Source organism: Ananas comosus, linkage group 4 (genome assembly GCF_001540865.1).
Source record: "Ananas comosus cultivar F153 linkage group 4, ASM154086v1, whole genome shotgun sequence".
Classification (NCBI taxonomy): Eukaryota; Viridiplantae; Streptophyta; class Magnoliopsida; order Poales; family Bromeliaceae; genus Ananas; species Ananas comosus.
The window spans coordinates 297,558-318,695 of record NC_033624.1 but is presented as its reverse complement, the minus strand read 5'-3'; the positions used below and the strand labels follow the sequence as shown (position 1 = coordinate 318,695).

The window sequence follows — 21,138 nt, the reverse complement described above, 5'->3', positions numbered from 1 at the left end:
GGGAACAAGAGTTTCACCCTTTTGTCTGGATATATATAAAAGAATAAAGGCTTATTTCCTCACTTATATCCAAACCAAACAGGCCTTCATAAATTAAGATGTTTTTCTTTATCTTCACTATGTAAAAAGAGAAAATTCACGGTGTAGGTCAAATAATCTCTAAATCTCCTCCATTTCTGTTTCTACAATTTTGCAATTCCAAATATAACATATTAGAACTCCCTACCAACTAATTAACTTAAAGTTTTTAGAGAGAAATGTCTCACGCGTTGCTTTTCATTTTCTTTTCATGACACAAGCAACTTAAGTTATTTGACTAGCTAGTTATTAATTACCTTCAAATAATCATCTGATGTAGTTTAATTTATTATCAACATAAAGAGCTAGACGAAATTTCTATCATATCGAACTTGGATGAAAAGTTTATCTCATCATAGACATTTGAACGGTGGAGTAGAAGCAGTAGATTGGAAACTTACAAGCGTACGGAACCTAATAATTCAATAGAGGTCGTACGCCTCTTTCAAATGGCTTAAATAACTTCATAATTGTACAATATTTTTATATCATCTACAACTAGTTGCCAGTTGGCATTAATTAATAAAAAAAGAAAAAACTTCAAATACCACCCTCGTCGTTTTGTATTTTCTTACTTTAATACCTGTGGTTTAAAGTGTATCAATTTCGTACCCTCTGGTTTTATTATTTTTTCTTTTTGTTATTCCTTTAACTAATTTTTTTTATTAAATCAGTGACAAAGTTAAAACTAAAAGGTACTAAAGTAAATATTCGATAAACTATAGATGGGTATCTGAAATTTTTGTATATGATTTAACGAAAAGTTAACAGATGAGCTGATGAAAAAAGAAAAATAAAATCACAGGATACTAAATTAATACACTTTAAACCAAAAAATGTGAAACCACAGAGATGATATTTGAAGTTTACCAAAAAAAAAAAAAAAAATTTAAGTACTGGTACACCCAGATTGTTGCGTCATTAGCATATAGTCATAATTATGAAAAAATAACACCAAACATGCAAATCTCAAACGTAAAAGTCCCAATATTTTAAGAAATTTAATATATTCAGAGTAAATTCTACTATTATCAAAGTAAAGAGATTCGGATCATAATTGGATACAACATATATATTAATTTGCTTTGGCAATATTAAAAATTACCCAAAATATATCAATTCTCATGTTTTAAACATTGGGGAACATATGCATATATAGGCATGCAGTGAATAGCACTCAACATCTATTCTAATTGTGAATTAACTAATTGAGAAAAACGTTCTTTTCCAATACCGAAAAAGCATCGGCAGTTCTTATCCCTTGCGTTCCTCATTTTGGCTCTTTGTGAAACAACCGTTGTACTCTAAAAGCTTAACCTATTAGAGAACGGTCTGGGCTCGAGACTTTTTAATCGGCTCATGACGTGGGCTTGAATTAAATGGGGGAAAATTGATATGCTAGAAGCCTGGCGTGACTCGAACTCAGAACCTCCTGCTCTGATACCATGTGAAACAACCGTTGTACTCTAAAAACTTAAGCTGTTAGAGAACGATATTTAAACATTTTTATATTTAACACTCTTCGTATTACGCAAGTGTATATATCATTAACAAAGCCGTTTTAATTTGTTGTGGAGCCAATTTGTCCCCAGGCCCCGACTTATTCCGATCCGAATAAAGTTATTAGTTATTGCCCCATCCTTATTCCGGAAAGAAAGGTATTAAATCCCCCGGATTTTTTTTAATTGCCGAAATTAACGCTTTCCTAAGATCATATTATTGCTAAAAAGTCCACTATAATCCTAAAGGGTATTTTGGTAAATATCGGCTCCGAGATTAGTGCGAACAAGATACCGCTTTTGTGCACGCATAAAACTGGTAGCTAGAGCGGGGAATCTAAAATCCCGGGGATCCGGTCACCTCCTAGTGCGGGGCCCGCAGGGGTTGTGAATCTTCCCATTGGTCCACGTGGCTCTCCCTAGCTGGCGAGGCCGTAACGTTTCCCCGAGCGAACGCTGCGGTGACGGTTATTTTATTTTATTTTATTTTTTTATTTTATTATTTTTTAATGTATGTACCTCTTCGTTCCGCTAGCCCCAACACCAAACCCGTAGTACACCTCTCTCCCCACCACCACACCCGAGTCGAAGACGATTCTCCCTCTTTCTTTTGGTTCCCTCTCTCCCCACCACCACACCCGAGTCGAAGACGATCCCACCGAGTCGGGCCGCAGCTATCTTCTACACACTTCTCCTCGTCGCGTCTGAGGCGACTCCGAAGCGATTCGGCGGAGCTTCGCCTCTCTCGATCGATCGATCGCCATTGAGGAATCGGAAGCTTCGAGCGAGGAGTAGAGGGAGACGAAGGGGGAGATCGGATCGGATCGGATCGAAGCGATCGGAGCCGAGGAAGGTGCGTTAATGGTGAGAGAAGGGGAGGAGGAGAGGAGAGGGACGAGGCTGGGGAAGTATGAGATCGGGAGGACGCTCGGGGAGGGGAACTTCGCGAAGGTGAAGTACGCTCAGCACACGGAGACGGGGCAACCCTACGCCGTTAAGATCCTCGATCGGAAGCGGATCCTCTCCCTGAAGATCGACGATCAGGTACCACTCTACTTCGATTCGATCTTTTCTACGCCCTTACTTGGTTCGATTCAAATTCTCCGAGCGGGAAGGAAGAAGAGAAGGGATTAACGGAGTAGGTTTTGGGGATTTTCTTTTTTTGATTTGTTTTAGATAAAGAGGGAGATCGGGACGTTGAAGCTTCTCAAGCATCCCAACGTCGTACGGTTACATGAGGTCCGTTCTTATCTCCGTTAATCTTCTTCTTATTGTTGTTTAATTAGTTCATTTTAAATCCCCTCTTTAATTTGATGTATATTTGCGTAATCTAGCTTCTTCTTCTTCTTCTTCTTTTTTTTGTGATGTTTAATGTTTTGTTCGATGCGTGACCACTATGATGAGACCTCAGAAACTTGCGGCTATTTCACCTTGCTTCTGCTTCGGTTTCAACCATAGTCATACTTAATGCGTGTTTTACGGTTAGAAGCTAAGAAATATATATAATATATAATATAGAAACATGATTTTGGAAGCTCCAACTAGCTCAATTTAGGCCTTCTATTTTATGCTTCTAGAAAAAGTAGTGTTAATTAAGCTTTATCACATACGGTGCTTATCCTTATAGTAACTACTCGAATAACAATACGCGCTATTATGGTAAAGCCAAATATGTCCTTATATCTGCTAAATTACAGTGTCCACCTGAATACCAACAAAAATTGACGCTAGGCCCCCCCAAAAAAGGAGAACTATTTAACCTAAATTAAGAATTTGAACAGTTTAATATAATATATAGTGAACTGGTTCTCCGTTTCTTTTTCCGTTTCCGTTTCCGTTTCCGTTTCCGTTTCGGCGCCGCACGTCGAAGTCGTGACTGATTTGCGTGGGGCCCACGGGCTTTTGGCTACGCTGGTTGGCCGCGTGAGGGTGGGGCCCGCTGCATGCAACATGCCGGGACGCCGATCCCGTGTTGCCTCCCCTCTACTTTCCGGACGGATTAGATGGAAAATGGCGAGCTAATCACGGCCGTCCACATGTAAAAGCGCTGGTCCACGTGATCGTATTCCGTAAAGAGCTCCAACCATCAAACACCTCGGACCACCAACAGGAATCGGGTTTCGCCCCTTCAATGATTGGTGGGGCCCGTTTGAAAAATAACGCCTCCTTTTGCCTGGTGGGCCCCAGCCATGTGAACCAGATCGACTCCAACCTCGCTTCTTCTCTCTCTGTCATGTGGATGTTCCCTCTGGCCATCTCATCTACCTGTTCCCTAGTACCCACAAAATAAAATTTTGTCCAAAGTTTTTCATCGGCTAAAAAATGACCATTCTTTTCGTGCACTACCATCATCATTGGATTGGATTTGGAGCAGTTGCAATTAATTGAGTAGGAGCTTCTAATTGAAATTGATTAGTCTACTATGAGCTTGGGTTGATGTTTTTTTGTGTGAATTTTTGATTTTATATAACATATTTATTTTTTTTTTTTATCTAGGTATCCGCAAGCAAAACTAAGATCTACATGGTCCTCGAGTACGTAAATGGAGGCGAACTGTTCGACAAAATTGTAAGCATTCGGATTCCGGTCCCCACAAAAATAAAGATAGCTGTGTCATATTCCATGAAGGGAAATGGGAATTTCTTACACCACTTGTAAATATTATTATTGAAGGCATTAAAGGGTAAACTTTCCGAACGAGAAGGGCGGAGGCTTTTTCAGCAGCTAATTGATGGTGTGAGCTATTGCCATGACAAGGGAGTCTACCACAGGGACTTGAAGGTAATAAAATATTACAGATCATACTTACGATGAATAAGGTGGCCTTTATTGTATCATATATAAGACGGGTTGTTAACTGGGATTAATTGATTTCTCTTTGACAGCTTATTCTTCTTGTATTTGTTACAGCCAGAAAATGTTCTTGTGGATGCAAAAGGCAACATAAAGATATCGGATTTTGGTCTCAGTGCTTTGCCCCAGCAGCTTGGGGTATGTGATTATTAGTTCATCCCGCAGTTTAATTTTTTTTTTTTAAAAAAAAGAGCAATTCTTAGTTTCCCCTAGTTGTAGGATAATAAGTTAATAATCACCTTCATTTATGTCTAGACTGATGGATTACTGCACACAACGTGCGGCAGCCCCAATTACATTGCGCCTGAGGTAAGAATGTTTGTGCTCTTTCTCTACGACTCAAATAAGAATTATTGATGATTATGTTTCCAAGATCCTATTACGGAAATTTATTACAAAACTCAATACAGGTGCTTGCAAACAGAGGTTATGATGGCTCCAGGTCGGACGTCTGGTCCTGTGGCGTTATCCTATATGTTATCCTTACTGGATATCTCCCTTTCGACGACCGCAATATAGCTGTACTTTATCAAAAGGTACTTGGAAAGATGGGATAGAAGTTTGGGTTGGTTCGAATATCTTGGTGGTGATTCGTTTGTAATGCGATGTTTATTGGTGGTTTTAGATTTTCAAAGGTGATGTCCAGATCCCTAAATGGCTTTCTCCGGCTGCTCGAAACCTTTTGAAGAGAATTCTAGACCCGAACCCGGTAGCTAGGATAAACATGGCCGGTATCAAAGCTGACGAATGGTTTAAGCAGGATTATATTCCTGTTGTTCCTAATGATGATGACGACGACGACGATGGAGCTCACAGTTTAGCCCTTTCAATCAAAGAGGTAGTTGAAATTTCGATGGCATTTTAAGATACCTCTGCTGCATCTTACTTTGTTTTCTCCATTAGGGCATGTTCGAACTGAAAGAAATTAATTTTTTTTCTTCCTGTGTTTCTTGAAGCACAATGAGGAGTGCGGCCATGGAAAACCAACTCACATAAATGCTTTTCAGCTGATCGGAATGTCCTCGGCTCTCGATCTCTCTGGTTTATTTGAGAAAGAGGTTGGCTGATATCTTCACTCTTTCATTACCATCTATATTAAAAACACACTCATGAAAAACTAAATCTGTTTATTTCAGCATGTCTCCGAAAGGAAGATTAGGTTCACATCAAACCATCCGCCGAATGATCTATATCAGAAGATCGAGGACATTGTCACCGAGATGGGTTTCCAAGTTCAGAGAGGAAATGGCAAAGTTAGTACGAATTGCTTTTTTGGTTTGTTATTTTCCTCCCTTCACCGTAGAGAAAGACCAAGTATCTTTATCGCTGAAACTATCTTAATTAAGTGATGCAACTATCTAATCACTGAAACTATCTACTTGGTACGATCTTTTCAGCTTAAGGTGATGCAACTGCAAAAGAGCTCATTGAGCCCAAAGAGCCCCGGCTTACTCCTAGTTGCTGCTCAAGTAAGTTCCTAAATCTATTTCTTCAATGCTTAGTTGTAGTAGATAGCTTTCCCGCCCCTAGCTTAAGATATTGTTTTTGGTATCAGGTGTTTGAGCTCAGTCCCTCTCTATATGTTGTGGAACTGAGGAAATCATCTGGAGATTCTTGCTTGTATAGGAAGGTAACGACAGTATTTTATAACTCTACAGAGTTAATTGAATTTGACGAAAGATGGATGGATGGAGTATAAACATTTTTGGTGATGTATCTCCTTTTTCAGCTGTGCAAGAAGCTTTCGGAGGATCTCGGTGTTTGCAAGGATCAATCGGAGGATCTCGGTGTTTGCAAGGATCAACAGATTTTGGTGACGCAGCCTCCAACGCCAGAGCTCTGCAGCTCCGATGACGAAACGCTTCTCGGATCTTTGTGATGTGGTTTGTATTGCACCATTTAGGGTGCAGAGAGAGAGAGAGAGAGAGAGAGAGAGAGAGAGAGTTCCCGCATTGTGAACCATTAGGATCAGGATTCCTAGTGTATAGTTTTACAAAATAGTGCCTAAGAAAGAAAGGTGCTGAGTTTATAAATAGTAATAATAATAATACAAGCTATATTTTACAAAATAGTGCCGAAGAAAGGAAGGTGCTAGGGTTAACAATAATAATACAAGTTACATTAATTTGCAAGCCATGTACCATTGGTTTTTTCTGGCGTTCGCTACTTCTCACATAGTAGTAAACGTAACAGGGAATTTAATGCTGCACAATTAAGCCAAAAGTCAACACGCCGAGCAGAGCGAAGACTAACTAATCATTTCATATCTAACTCCTGCGAATAAGATACGGCGCAAACAAGACTGAGCGGGTAAGTCCACTTATCAGAGATGACAATGAAACGCAACAAATTAATCAAATGAAACAATCTTCTCGTGGAGCTTGTTATTCAAATATTCAGCAATAAAAAAAACAAATTATCATAAATAAAAAAAGAAAAGGAGAAGCCATACTGATTACTAAAGTTAAACTTTCCAATTGCCAGCACACGGGAAAATAAAGATATGTTCTTTAAACTGCAAGTATAATTTACGTTGAAAACAGTATAATAAAATGAACCATCAAGTAAATTGCTCGCATTCACCTCAACTATTCAATAATGTAATAACCATTGTTTTATACATTCGAATATTTGACACTGTAGCGCACACTATAAACAAGGTTAACCATAAAGATTTTACCTTGCATTATAAAATGTTCAACAGTTGCTAATATGGCTTCCCGTAAGAAAATATATGCCAGAAAACATGCAAAACAACAGTAACGTAATCAAGCTATTTAAGCATAATATTACTGAGGCATCATGTACTACCAAATCTATGCACTACCCTTCTCACTGCCTTCACCATTCTGAAGCGCCACATATATACATATAATCTGCAGCTTGTGACAAAGTTACAGAAGAGAAACAAAATAAAAAAAAAAAAAAATGAGAGCAACTATAGGTCATGAAATTGTTCCCTTATTGTGTCCTAGTATGATGAACCCAGAGGCTCTGTCAACAGAATTCAAACTCCCAATTTGACGGATACAAGGTGATGATAATGAAGAAGTTTGCGAGAAGGGATTTCAAGTTCACTAACTTGTTATAGTACATACTAATCTATACAAATTTTAATCAGCAAGATATTGCCGACAAGGGATGATTAACTGCACAACATTTGCCAACATCTAATATAACATAAATATCGTGGGGCAAAAATATACTACATAGGCCCAATTAGGGTACAGTTCAACTACCCAGAAAAAAAAAAAAAAAAAAAGAAAAAAAAAAAAGAAAGAAAGAATTAATCATTACAATAGCGGTGCAACTCCTGCCGTCTGGTGAGGGCAAAGCCAACAGTAGATGAGGCAAGGATGAAATATTGTACCTGGCCTTGAAATAAGTGGGATAAGCTCAAGTTGGGAATGAAGGAGCATAATAGAATTCCGCAGCTTTCACAGCCTGAAGACCTATATCACAAAGTGAGGAAAAAGTAAAACTCAGCAAAGAAAAGAAGCTTGTGCAAATAATTAAGGAGCACAGTTCATGAAACTTAAAACCATCCTTACTTAAGAACTCAATAATCTCATGATTTGACCACAGACCATTCTATTGATCGTTAGCTCCGCATTCTTTCCTACTTTGCCAAATAAAGAGAACAAGAAAAAATAAAAACAATCTGGATAGATAAATAGAAATCTTAGCTCTTCAATAACTTATTTTCGAAGATCACATTTAACATTTTCTCTCTAAAGACCATTCTTCCATTCTCACATGCAGATGATCAAACAGAGAAGTTAACTTCTAACTAAAAAAATGAAGTGACCTCAATGATGAAACATTCTGTACATGCACAGTCATCGCATTTTAATAAATTGATCGGCAAGTTGTTCAATCAAATGGCTCTTATAATTCGAAGTACACACAAACCGAGAGCAACAAAGGTAACCTAAAAGAACCAACATGTTCATGATTTACGAGTTACAAAAAGCTTATTGATAAATTTATGGGCGCTAAATTCTGGGATGGTTCAGTCTGGAGGAAGTCAAACTTGATAACTGAACCCTGAACCCTTTTTTCCTTATCATGGATGCAAGAAACATTAAACAATCAACTTTCTTTGCTCAACAAAAGAATATGAGAGCAGGGGCAACAGCTACCTGTACACTAATTTTACAAGAGAAGTGGGAGCAACTTCAAAGTACATGATCAATCCAACACTACTTCTATCATCCAGGTCCTGAATTTGAAGGTTGCGCATAAATATTGCTTTGCACCACTGTTCGGTTATGATGCTGAGGCTGTTGCTGTTGCTGTTGCTGCTGCAACAGCTGCTGAGATTGCTGCTGCTGCAGCGGCTGCTGCCACTGACTCCCAACGTTATGCATCGAGACACCTGAAATTTGCCTCTGTATTGGAACCTGTCCAGAAGAAGATGGCACTAACCCTTCATTCCCCAGTATATTCTCCTGTGGTGAACTAGCGGATTGAACTGCCGAATTAATTGCATTTGTATCATATGACGCCGGCTCTTGCTTCCACTGTGTTAATGATGAAGCCACAGGAGAACTTCCTGAATCTGTACTATTAGGAACTTGTGTAGCCGGAATCAACTGATTAGGCTGAACTTCATCAGAATTCATTAGACGCTGCTTCTGCTGAATCATCACTCTTTGAGTGTTTTGTTGAGACGGATTCACATGGCATTGCTGCTGCTGCTGAGACAGTGGCAATGAAGAAGGAACAGGAGAACCCTGCTTCGATCCTTGATTACCATTATCGGAATGAGAAGGCATTTGTGGGATCTGTTTTGATGATTGAGACGGCATTGAACTAGAGTATATTTTAGATTGGTTTCCTATTTGAGGAGGCAATGATGGGTTTAAACCCGCACCACCAGTATAGAAACCCTGGGCTGACTGTTGCATCAGATTTTTGTTGTCAGAAACCTGGTTTTTGGGGTTCGCTGTTGAGATGCCGCTGCCGACTAAAGACGGATCAACCGTCAAATTTTGGTGCATCAGCAAGCTCCCTCTACCAATTCCCTTCATTAGCTTAGCCTGCTGTTGAGATTGTTGCCTTTCTTGCTGGCTTTGTCTTTGCTGGTGCTGTTGTTGCTGCTGCTGTTGAGGTTGAGCCTGTTGTCTTTGCCTTTGCTTCATTACCTGACTAGGCGTTCCATTGCTAGCTTGTGGGTTCCGCTGTTGCTTATGCGATGCTTGAGAAGAAGAAGGAACCGGAGGAACAGGAGATGGCTGGGTCTGCTGGCTGTTTTGGATGGGTGGCATGCCATTGGGCCCACTGGGCACTGGAAAAGGGTGTTGTGAACTTTGTGCCATCATTCCTTGCTGGATCTGCCGCTCTTTTGGAAAGCGGATAGCATAAGCCTGCTGCTGTTGTGATCCTGCGTGGTTCAGCCCATGGATGTGAGGGTGGTTAGGGTTTCCAAGCATGTGGGGCTGTTGCGGCATCGGAGGCGCTGGTTGGGGTGGTTGAACAGGAAATGACTGAACAGGTGAAGAAGCTGCTGGATTAGAAAACGGTCCACTGATACCATTGAAAGGAGGGTAAGATTGTACATTCCCTTGTGAAACTTGAATCTGGAGTTCTTGCATCATTTGCCTTTGGTCGGTGAGGTTCTGACCAGGCTACAGAAATGGAAAATTCTAACATTAGAGAAATATATAACGAAAATATATTTTCTTGATACTCGTAATCACAATTGACAAACCACAATCCAGAGAAAAAAAACAGATGATTTGTCAGCAACATTAATAAATTTAAAAGAGCAACAAATAATAAGAAGGTAATTTGTAATCGTGTATCTGACTAATTAGATAATTTCTTGATTTTCTTTCATAAGTCCTTTTAGGTTTATGATTTTCTTTAATAAATTTTGGGAGTTCCTTTTCACCCACAGAAATGAAGGAAAAAGGATTCTTTCATAAAAGGCCCTACTGAGCATCTTTCCTTAAATCTTAGGAGCACTCTGCTGGCAATCGTAATTATTTTCCCTTTATTACAGTTTTCCCCTTCTAAAATTCATATACAGGAAAATAGGGACGAAAGTTAGCAATAGTAAATTCCATTATTTTGTATATGTGAATTTCAGTTGAGTCAAGTTGTAATGAAAAAAAAAAAAAAAAACTTAACTGTCATAAGGAAAAATCTTGAAGTGAAGGGATCAATAGAACAATAGTTCTTGAACCTTTTCGAAAATGACAGGACCTAAATGTAAATTCCCAATGTACAATGATTCAAGCAGTGATGCTGAAATATGGAATTGAAAAACTCACCCGCAGCATCTGCAAAGATTCACGCGGCCGCAACATTGAATTTCCTGCACCAGCAACAGTAGCATTTCGCTGAACATTGACCGAGCTCTGCATTCCATGCCCATTGCTTGGTAGCATGTTTCCTGTTGAGACCATATTCATCATAGCCGGAGGACTAATCCCTTGAAATCCCGGCCTTGGCATAGGAACCCCTCTGTTTAGTCCACGCATCATTCCCATGCCGTTACCAGCTGGTAGCGTGCAGACCCCACCGCGATCAACTCCCACAGGTAACGCAGCCCCTGGCACAGATATACTGCTAGATTGCTGAAGATTTCTGCCAGAAAACATATGGCCGTATTGCTGCATTCTCTGGTGCTCGTCAAGCGGTAGAGAAGTTGGTCTAGGCAAACCGTATCTCTGGGCATCTCTACAAGAACAATTTTGGAAAATATATTGGCCATAGAGAAAAGTGATTTTTTACAAAAATTATTTTGAAAAATGCAAATGCAAGAAAAGGGATTTTACATGCATGTATGTATGGGTGTGTGTGTGTTTGTATGTATGCATGTACAAAATCATTAATTTACATGGACACTCTTGCTAAATCTGAATTTTCACATAAACACCTCAAAAGTGGAATTTCGTATGCAAACACTGATCAATTAAGCTGGAGACTTCTCCAGATGTTGTGAGGGGTGGGAGCAGTTGGTTCTATATTTCAAATTTCTGAACAGTAGAACATTTGTAAGCACAAGGGTATAGGAGTAATAAATTAATTTTTTAAGGACATATATAAAAATTCAGACTTCGTACACAATGATTCTATGTCTGTAGGTAAATAAATTTCCAAGGATATATATGTAAATATCTCTAAAGTAAAATAAATTATCGAAGGTTGTGTACCTAGTAGGGGCACTCAATGGTGCAGGAGGCGATGGCATGTTGCTGCCTACGACCATACCAGGAGAACCTTGTAACATGCAATTCACATTTGGTGGAGGAAGAATAGGAGCCATAGAACCTTGATGACTTGATATTGCTGAGCCATTTGTATGAGGCCCTTGGTAACCAATGGGAAAAACATCTTGGCTAGAATTGATCACTTCACAAAGATCAAGTGGCCTGTAGTAGACATCCCCGCACCCAAAAAAAAAAGGAAAAATGATTACATCACGGAAATTAAAATGCAAGAGGATGTAGCACACCTAATAGAACTTACGTCAAAACACCTCCACCTAGGTTATTTGGGCAAACTTGAGAAAGAGCAACAACATGAGAAGTGTGAGCAGGAGTTATCTGCTTTAGTTCTCGGCCTTCATTCTTCACAGAAAAGCCAAATCATAACCATTAGCAATTTTTTTTAAAAAAAAATATCATCAGACAAACATAATTCAATTTTATAAAGAGATGCAGAAGGAGATAAGGGCAGAAACATAAGAGGATAAGTAAAGCCCAACTAAGAAGTTATTGGTTAATAGATGTCAGTAAAGATGCAAACCAATGCTCCCTAATAAGTGATAGCTTCAGGGTCGAAAAAGGAGTTGCTTTCTAGAATAGCAAGGCAATTCTGATTTTCCTATTGTTATGCAATCACAGTAGAAAAACTAATTTTGTTCGTAATACATCCTCTAAATGATTCTATGCACATATATTCTCTTAAACATATATGCATCATGTATGTTCAAATTTTAGGAGTAATAAAACCAGAAAACATACCTGACTACGACATGGACGAAGTTGATGTCCAAGCAAAATAATTTTTTCAAAATGTGCCTTGAGAGTATCTTCTTCAAGTGGTCCTTGAAGGCGCTGGAACAACTGTCTGGCACTACCCTGGTGTACCAACAAATTGAAGAAAGATTCAATATTTAATACAACACAAATCTGATCCATGAGCCTCGTATGTACTATGTGTTTATGCATATACGTAAGGATCCATTGACACTAGTGTAACTTGCACACTTTTTACACAAAGTGTGAGAATCAAGGGTGAGGCCTAAATTGAAATCTATATTATGGAATATGATCAACACCTAAAAGGCCAATATACAAGATTTAACAAGTTTTCTAAACCTATTTGTGAAACATCAAGTAGTACAAGAAAACTTAATGATCTATGAAAGCCACACTTTCCTGGGAAACATGTAAGTTTCTAAAAATGATAGCTTATTGTGCATGGGCCTTTCAGGTGTTGTAGACAACGCAGAAAAATTTACTGCGTTTAGGCCTTTATGCTTGGTTCTTAGTGCCGGAGCGTCTAGAACAACTTCTTTATTCCAACAAGTGGCAGTCAGCCTTATGTTGTGGCAGGAAGTTGAAAGAAGCAGTTAAAGACATTTCGATGAGAATGCTGTTGGTGCTTCTTCAAGCAATTCTACTAAAAAAGCACTTCTGCACATGCTCCAGCAGAACCAAATAGGCCTTTTGGTGGCCAATTAAGTTAGAACACGTAAAGTAAGTCCCAATAGACGGCAAAGGGATTGTCATGCCTTCGGAATGCCAGGTAAAGTTGATGGGTAAGGTTGAGATGAGCCAGAATCTTCTGCACTGTCAGCACCATCACCAGCACTTCTATCCATTAAAAATTTATGGCGCTCCTTACATTCTTTAGGTTTCCTATATATGCACTGCAGTGTAGAATAGAAATCAATCTCTGAGCCATATGATATGAGTCAAAAGTAAAACAACTAAGTAGTTTAATAAACAATGAACTCGGGCAAGACGAAGCATGGTTTCAAAAGTGGAATCAACAAACCACCAATATTCTCTTCTATTGAAAAAAGAAATCTCTAAAAGAAAATCATGTTAAAGAAAAGAAACATTCAAAAGCAACTAAAGTTAATGAGGCATGCCAAACTTGAACTCCTACAAAATTGCAGCAAAAGCATTAATAAATTAAAGTTACGTAACCTTGAACTGAAGGGTGCTGTTGATCGCATCACTCACAAGCTCCCAGTTTGGACCCATATCATGAACAAGGACAACAAGAGCCTAGTATGAATTGATGAAATATTTCAATAACAGAGAAATTAACCGAAGTAATGCGCAAATGACATTAGACTTTGAAAAGGCATAGAAACCTGATCCTCAAAGTTTGACCACGGACTCCCACACCCAGAGGGACCAGCAGCCATCTGCAAAATTGGAGAAAACAAAAACATTAGATGATAAGAAAGCTGACTTCGTGTAAACCATTCCATTTCTGGCTTTATTTATGAGAAATCACAGAGATTATTGAGTTATTTGTTTTCTCATGTCACTCAATGTCTATCACTATCATACAGTTCTTACTCTACATATTGTTCTTTATGTTGTCAATCAGCTTATTATTGTAATATAGTACTTTTGGGGCCTCCACTATACTGATTGAATACTTTCGACAAAAAAAAAGTGTCCATTATCATTCAAGAGGTCAAAGAACCACAATTATCAAGTAACGAACAGATTCCACACCGACAAAAGGAAAAGGAAAAAAAAAAAAACTATTTCGAATACTTTTTAGAGTTGACCAAATCAGGAGTCCAATTGTACAAAGAACAAGCATATATTATATATCCCAACAAATGTTGCAATCTCTCACCTTCAAGGCTTTACCCTTTCTTCCACGATCCCTATTGGCAACCATTTTAATAAGCTTATTTGGATTGGGCATGTTACTCATCTGCGATGCAACTGGAGAAGGCATTGACCCACTGACTGGGGTAAGAGTTTCTTGCAGAGTATCTGGCACTTGCTTCAATAGCTTAGGTTTCTTAGCAGTATGTTGCCCAAAAAGAACTGTGAATTGCCAACAATAAAAAATGAAAGGTCGCGAAAAACTCAAATTAAATGCAGATATAAGAAGATAAGAAGACAAAGCAAAAGGCTAGAAGAGATTACCGTTGTTTCCATTTGGTTCAAAATTCTGGCTCTCCAATCTCTTTTTCATGTGATCCTTCTGCAACATGAAGCAAAAAATAAATAACAAACAGACTAAAAAAGATAACCAGCAAAACCTACTGATAGGATTACTTACTATCATTCTGCCAAAATGGAACAAAAAAAGCTTAGGGAGAGTTATTCCAGTTAAACTTGGTTATTCTACGATGACCTGGAGCTACATTACAGATAACTTTCTTTTGTTTTCACATGATCCTGATACAACCAGTAAGTTCTGTGATGATAATTTTAACTCTTGTCGAGAGGGTTCCTCGTTATCCCACAATAACTGAGAAAGGAAAAAAATCTATTCTTCAATTTTAGATTAAAGGACAAACGGACTACTAAAGATAACTAAAAGGATAAAGGATAAACCTTGTTGTTTATAGGAGCATAGTTTTTGGCTAGGATAGTAGTTCAAGGACATCCTAGAATAACCAAGAGATAATTATCTCTAAACTTTTTAGCCTTGAAAGATGATACTTCTAGGTTTCAAATATTATGAAAGACGAAAATATCAAGATAGTATAGGAGCATGTGACAAAGATTGTGAAACGTTAACAAACATGTGCTAATAGACCTCCAGAAAAACAAACACTAGAAACAGGGCATACACGCATACGTATAAAAATACATATAACTTGAGCTTTATGAGCCGCATTCTTCCAGCTCATATTGGATTTCTCAATGCAATAAAGCTTGTAAATCAAAATAGGCACACAAAGGGGGGGGTACGCATACAAGGGGGGGGGGGAAGAAATTACCTGCTCATGTTGAGCCAAAGTATCTATTTGGAATCTCTGCTCGTGTGATGAGGCCTGCAATTCTAGAGGGTTCAACTATCTGATCGGAAAATAAGTAGCAAAAAGATGCTGTAGAGACAGAAGTATACCTTTTCTGACACCATTGAAACACAAGAATCAGTCAAATTCAACACAGTTTTGTATCCTGAATGCTTAGATTTCTTCTTCTTTTTAGATTTTGTAGATGCATCAACACATTCATATGGCATCTGCCTCTCAAAATCGACTGTCGATTCAACTTCCATGTTTTTCTTAAGCAAAGATCCCCCCTGCAGCGAACTCTGGTCATCTTGGTACGAATTTGTGTCCCCACTAGAAACATCAGTTTTACTATTTACATGCACACTGCCAGCCGGTCCTGCAGTGAAAGGACTAACAAGCCGTGTTCTAATAGCCGTCCTTACCCGTTTCGTTGGAATATGGCCCACATTAAGGGAATTTGAAGGCCTTTTACCATTTAATAAAGGCTGAGAATCATAAGATGGGTCGGTGCCTGCCCCGTATATTCTTGTAGAATATGAGTTCTGTTGCATGTTTTTTCTCTTTTTATTAACAAATTTTGATGAAAAACCACCTTCACATGTTCCAGGCAACAAAATTGCACACATTTCTCCTCCATCCTCTTCATATGCATTTTCACGGGCCCCATCTGAACAAATATGTTGGAATTAGTTTTCTCAAGCTAAATAAAGAAGTGGAAAGTTGAGTATATGATATCTGCTAAAGTACCTGCACCATAATCACACATGGACATAGCCCGGTCCTCTTGATGCTGCACGTTACCTGACTTCTGTAACAATGGAAGTAAACGATTGATTCTCTACATAAGAGGGCATGGTATATAAGATCAACACCAAACAAAGACTTCAGATAGGACAGCATATCCACATAATTACAAAAGGAGAGTAAAAATAAGATGAAAGCAATCATATGGACTAGTTAATCGTTTCAAAGGGCTTAACAAAGGAAAAGCATGACTTCTTGACAAGGCATAGGGTTGTATACAGGTTACTAAGTTTCCATGCAAAACTTTTAAATTACCATAACTGAAAATATCAAAGAGTAACGTAGTTGATCTTGAATTGTTATATTTTGGTGTATATTTCTTCTTATTTTTATTTTCTTGGGCTTACTATTTTCACTATAAGGCCAATCAAGCAAAACTACTAATTATCAAATCTCTTTTTGATCCTCGAGGTGTTGGTACAGATGCAAGACTGTTGATACCTTATAATGTACCCATTGAGACTCCACAGATTCTCTGTAAGCCTGCATTGCACCAGGAGTGACCGCATAGAAGAGACTTTCCTAAAGAAAAAGCATAATATGGTGAAAATGATAGCAGGAAATCAAATTAAACAGATGTTCTTTTGCTCCGAAGAAAGAAAAACAAATGAAAGAACTTGGTAATGAATTCCAACATGGCCACCAACAACAACATAAATGAACATATATAAAGGAACAATGGTTTCATTCAAATAAATAGAAAAAAATTATCCATACTTCTGAAAGTTGATCTGATACTTCCAAAATGCCCACATCATATAGCCTATCAGGAGTGGTAGGTGCTTCAGCTAAGACAGAACAATCAGATATTGTACTGTTATACTCCAAGAACCGAACTGCATAATCGTGAATAGCAAGGCGGGAAACCGGCCCAGACTTTTCTACTTCATTATACATGCTATCCTGCAGGAATAGATAGAACATGTCGTTTTTTCATATATTCTCACAGGCTCAAGTACATTCTAGCAGCATTGAAAATAAGAATTCCATGATGTTGGTGAAAACAAAAATTAGGCATGTATACAAATATTTTGAGGTGCAGAATGGACCAGAAAATTGGAGAAAAATTCTCTGGCAAGAAAGGCGTCTATGATAATAAATGATAATGATAAAGAAAGTATGTACAACAATTCAAACTGGCAATCAAAAAGAGAATTCAGTTATCAATTATCTGACCTGTTCTTTTTCAGCTTTAGCTTCAATGAGCTTCCCTTTTAACATATCCAGGCTGCTCTCATGCAATTTATTAGGTCCTCCACTAGTAGTCCATAAAGCCTCAGATGAATGCCAAAATTGCACAATAGCCTTGGCTAAAAATCTAGCAACAGTTTTCTGCTTCCGCTGAAGGTTCGCTTGTTCAAATTTTGCTCGACCACTAGAAGCAATCCACCGACAGAGCTGGACTGCAGCTGCATTTTTCCACAATCGCTCCTACAAAATAACAAACACACAAATAGTTATTAAAAAATTACATAAGAATAACTCTGTTGTGGCATAAGTGATAAAATAACTACAAAAAACCAAACTCAAACACTTAGAGAAAAGTTCGCACTAAAATTAATATTGCAGATACATATTCACTAAATCAAATGCAAGTAGAATATTCAGCTGGTAGACTTTGTCAAGAAAAAACCTGCATGAAATCATTTGCCATCCATGCCATCTCCTCCAGGACAAAATCCCAATGACACTTTTGTCGCTTATCTAAAGAAATATTACAGGACAGCTCGCCAGCCCTCTTGCGGTTTGCCTAATCAGTAAAACTGTCAGGGTCTCTTTTTGCTAAACGAATATCCAGTGCACAAAACAATAAACAAATTATTACCTCTATAGTCCGAGCCTTTCTAAGAATAGCATCCTCATGCTCTTTCTGTGCCGTCTTTAAGTGGTTAGCTCCAGAATTCTGAAGCTCAGGTGTAGATATTAGATTTCGCACTGAAGGAACAGCAGGGGGCACATCACTTCTGGCAGAAACTAAGGTGCCGTGAACTACGTCAGACTTCTTAGTAAAACTGCAAGCACCTGTAGAGTGTTCTGGTTTCTCTTCAGGTTTTAATATAGCTCCATTATCTGTCTTCTCACAATCATCAAAGACTAGCTGTCTCTCATTTTGCACTTCAGTTCTACCATCACAGACCTCCATGTCACCAACTTTTTCATGTATACTATTATCTGGAGCATCAGCATTTATCAAGCAACCATTCTCATTTGAAATATTGTTAATCATAGTAGTAGGCATCTTTCCTAATGTTGGATGTTCACCATCATCATTTACATCAATGCTACCGGCCTTGTTGGTACAAAAAGGATCTATTTCTCTGTTATCTACGCTTTTTGCTTCATTCGTAACCTCAGGTTTACCACTTCTACTACCCAGATCATTGCCATCCAAGTCCATCTTAGAGTAACTGATCTTTTCAACGGTTGCAGCATCCTTCATTTCTTCAGCACATTCATTAGGGATAGAATGAAGCCCAATTGAAATTGCTTCTTCTTTTCCAATCACATTGACTATTTGAGAAGCTGTAGCATTATTAACTGCCTCGGCAACTCCACATGACTCTTCATTATTGGCTTCAGAAGTTTTGACTTCTGTCGCTGGCCTGGAGGATCCTTCTTTTACCGAAACACTAACGTCATGACCAATTTGCTCCCCATTTAGCTCTCTATTTGTTACATCATTACCATTTGGACTAGCTGGTTTTGAGTTGGAAATGGAAGAGACGGCATTTTCTTCTGCATTTACTTTCAAATCATGACGACTAGAAGGTATAACTGAAAATCTATTCCCAGCTGCAACATTATCTCTGCTCGATCTTGACCTGTTCCTTCGAGCATATGCTTGACTCTTTACCCCAAGCCGGAAAATAGGAGAGTCTTCAGATTCTTTTGCATTATGTCCGCCATCAATTTGTGAAGATTGCTCTAGTAAAGCAAGATTACTTCTTTTACCACTACGCTTGTTGACATTTTTCTCCCCACCACGATTGCTATTATCTCCATCCAAAAGCAATAGATTGTCAGCAATGTTAGGTTCCCGACCCATTGAACTTCCAGGCCTGCCACTGCTTTCAACAGAATCCCCATGGGGAGAAGCTGCCAATGCAAAGCTACCTTTTGCTTCGCTGCAATTAGAATAACAATGCCAAAAAAAAGAAAAGATAACAGCTTTATCAGTAACAGCTTTATCACTGATGGTATTGCTAAGCTACGAGTGCTTGAAAAAACAATTATAAACCTTATTGCATTTTGCTCGGCCAGTTGATCCGTTACAGAGGTTGACTGTACACTAAGTGATGCTACATGACCAAATTTAAAATCCAATGGGTTGCCTCCCTAGAAAAGTTAAGAGTAAATGAGAATATAAGAGTTCTTTCAAGAAAAGAAAGCAGATTGCTAAAGCCAAAAAAAGATCCATATGCTTAATACTTTCTCAAGAAATTCCAACTCCCTCCGTCGTTCTTCGCGTACATCATATTCTTGCCTGTCATTCATATATTACAAAGACATCAGATATTTGCAGTAGATATCTATGATGGGTCGCACTACGATTCTTGGCATACCTCAACTCTGCTTGGGCCTTTTCAATTGCTGCACGGCGTGGTGAAGTTTTGGTGTCCACACCAATCCCGCAATCGAAAATGCCTCCCATCGGGTCCACTTCAGCATTTACTAACAAAGAAAAACCAGGGCCACGCCCATGTGTAACTGTTTTACCCCTCTCCAACTTGCAATAAAGGTAAAATGTTAATCAGGAATGGCAGGCCAACAGAAACCGAGATTTCAAGACGTAGAAAAACTAATCGAGCAATGATGGCTAAAGCTATGGACGATACTTCACTCAGTCACATGCAGCTTTTGTATTTCCATTACCACCATTAATGGTGCAACAAGATTATCAGTAAGGACGTGCAGACAGGAGAAGAGAGCGACTGCAGTGAAGTTTATAAATATTTATTTCTGATTGTTTTCTATTTTCTGTATTGAAAGTTGATACCAAAATAGAGCAACAAAAAGAGTCACATTTGCAGTATAAGACAGCAAGGCATTCCTTGTTTCATAACAAAAATATTGTCAACCGACCTTAAAGAAAGAGCGCTAACAGTATTTTTCTAAACCGATTCCATAACGGAACACGAAGCAGTGAGCAATGTCAAGTAGTTGAGTTAGAAATAACACTTGCGACCGTATAAATTTGACAACTCACTCGTGACAATTCATACATGATAGATAGATTTACAACCTGCCAATAACTCGAAATCAATAACTATAGATCCCTGTGAGAGCGAGAGAAAAGCCAATGCAGCCCAAATTCACCATAAAGCACTGCCTCAGTGGAATTACCTCTCAAAAACCCTCTTCCCCGCACTCTCTACGCACTTATAAGTCGATCATGCGTTAAACACATCAGTAAACAACGTCTATCTCCAACAATTGCCCAATATCCTCACAATATCCCAGCTTCACTCCAATTAACAGCACCCCCGAGCCTAACACGCGAGTTCGCGAACGCTCCAAACGTGAATTAACATCCCAGACTCCGGATATCACGATTAGTATTCGAACCGAAGCAAAACAAACACTAATACGAGTGCCAACAGGGGACAGGGCTCGAGCTAGGGTTAGGGTTTGGACGAGATGGTGGAGAGGGAGGAGGAGATAGGCGGAAGAGGGGTACCGTGGGGTAACGATGCGGCGGCGGAGGTCGCCGGAGAGAGGGGGAACGCCGCCGCGAGGGGTGGCGCGCGCGAGATCGGGGAGAGAGAGGGAGAGGGGGCGGGGGGTTTGGGATCGAAAGGCGAAGCGCGAGGAGGGACTACGACTTCCGAATTCCGATGGCGTTCGAAGCGAATGGAGTTGGGGTGGTGTTGCAGAGAAACGAGGGAATGGGTTCGCGAGTCGCGAGTCGCGACTCGACCCAACGCTACTGCGTCGCGGGGA

General features: G+C 39.1%; 2 protein-coding genes across 4 annotated transcripts; one reads left to right on the top strand and one right to left on the bottom strand.

Annotated features, from left to right (window-relative positions):
* Window positions 2,141-6,562, top strand: LOC109709198 (CBL-interacting protein kinase 1). 2 transcript variants are annotated; one of them, XM_020231300.1, is made up of 13 exons: window positions 2,141-2,621; window positions 2,754-2,816; window positions 4,074-4,145; window positions 4,251-4,358; window positions 4,488-4,568; window positions 4,686-4,739; window positions 4,841-4,966; window positions 5,056-5,268; window positions 5,387-5,488; window positions 5,567-5,683; window positions 5,828-5,899; window positions 5,986-6,060; window positions 6,160-6,562. In XM_020231300.1, the coding sequence occupies exons 1-13, from the start codon at window positions 2,439-2,441 to the stop codon at window positions 6,307-6,309; spliced, it is 1,416 nt and encodes a 471-aa protein (XP_020086889.1). In that variant the 5' UTR covers window positions 2,141-2,438; the 3' UTR covers window positions 6,310-6,562. The 2 variants fall into 2 exon arrangements, with proteins under 2 accessions (XP_020086889.1, XP_020086890.1); XM_020231301.1 differs by lacking the exons at window positions 2,141-2,621; window positions 2,754-2,816 and adding an exon at window positions 3,883-3,965.
* Window positions 7,207-21,058, bottom strand: LOC109709197 (chromatin modification-related protein EAF1 B-like). Of its 2 annotated transcripts, none has more exons than XM_020231298.1 (23): window positions 20,876-21,058; window positions 19,761-19,924; window positions 19,627-19,681; window positions 19,436-19,533; window positions 18,023-19,322; window positions 17,831-17,947; window positions 17,374-17,628; window positions 16,915-17,100; window positions 16,639-16,719; window positions 16,141-16,201; window positions 15,501-16,060; window positions 15,373-15,426; window positions 14,570-14,627; window positions 14,271-14,467; window positions 13,771-13,824; window positions 13,601-13,681; window positions 13,180-13,317; window positions 12,407-12,523; window positions 11,910-12,010; window positions 11,594-11,812; window positions 10,709-11,117; window positions 8,573-10,060; window positions 7,207-7,882 (listed from the first exon to the last, which is right to left on the bottom strand). In XM_020231298.1, the coding sequence occupies exons 2-22, from the start codon at window positions 19,847-19,849 to the stop codon at window positions 8,642-8,644; spliced, it is 5,649 nt and encodes a 1,882-aa protein (XP_020086887.1). In that variant the 5' UTR covers window positions 19,850-19,924; window positions 20,876-21,058; the 3' UTR covers window positions 7,207-7,882; window positions 8,573-8,641. The 2 variants fall into 2 exon arrangements, with proteins under 2 accessions (XP_020086887.1, XP_020086888.1); XM_020231299.1 differs by having other exon boundaries at window positions 19,761-19,869.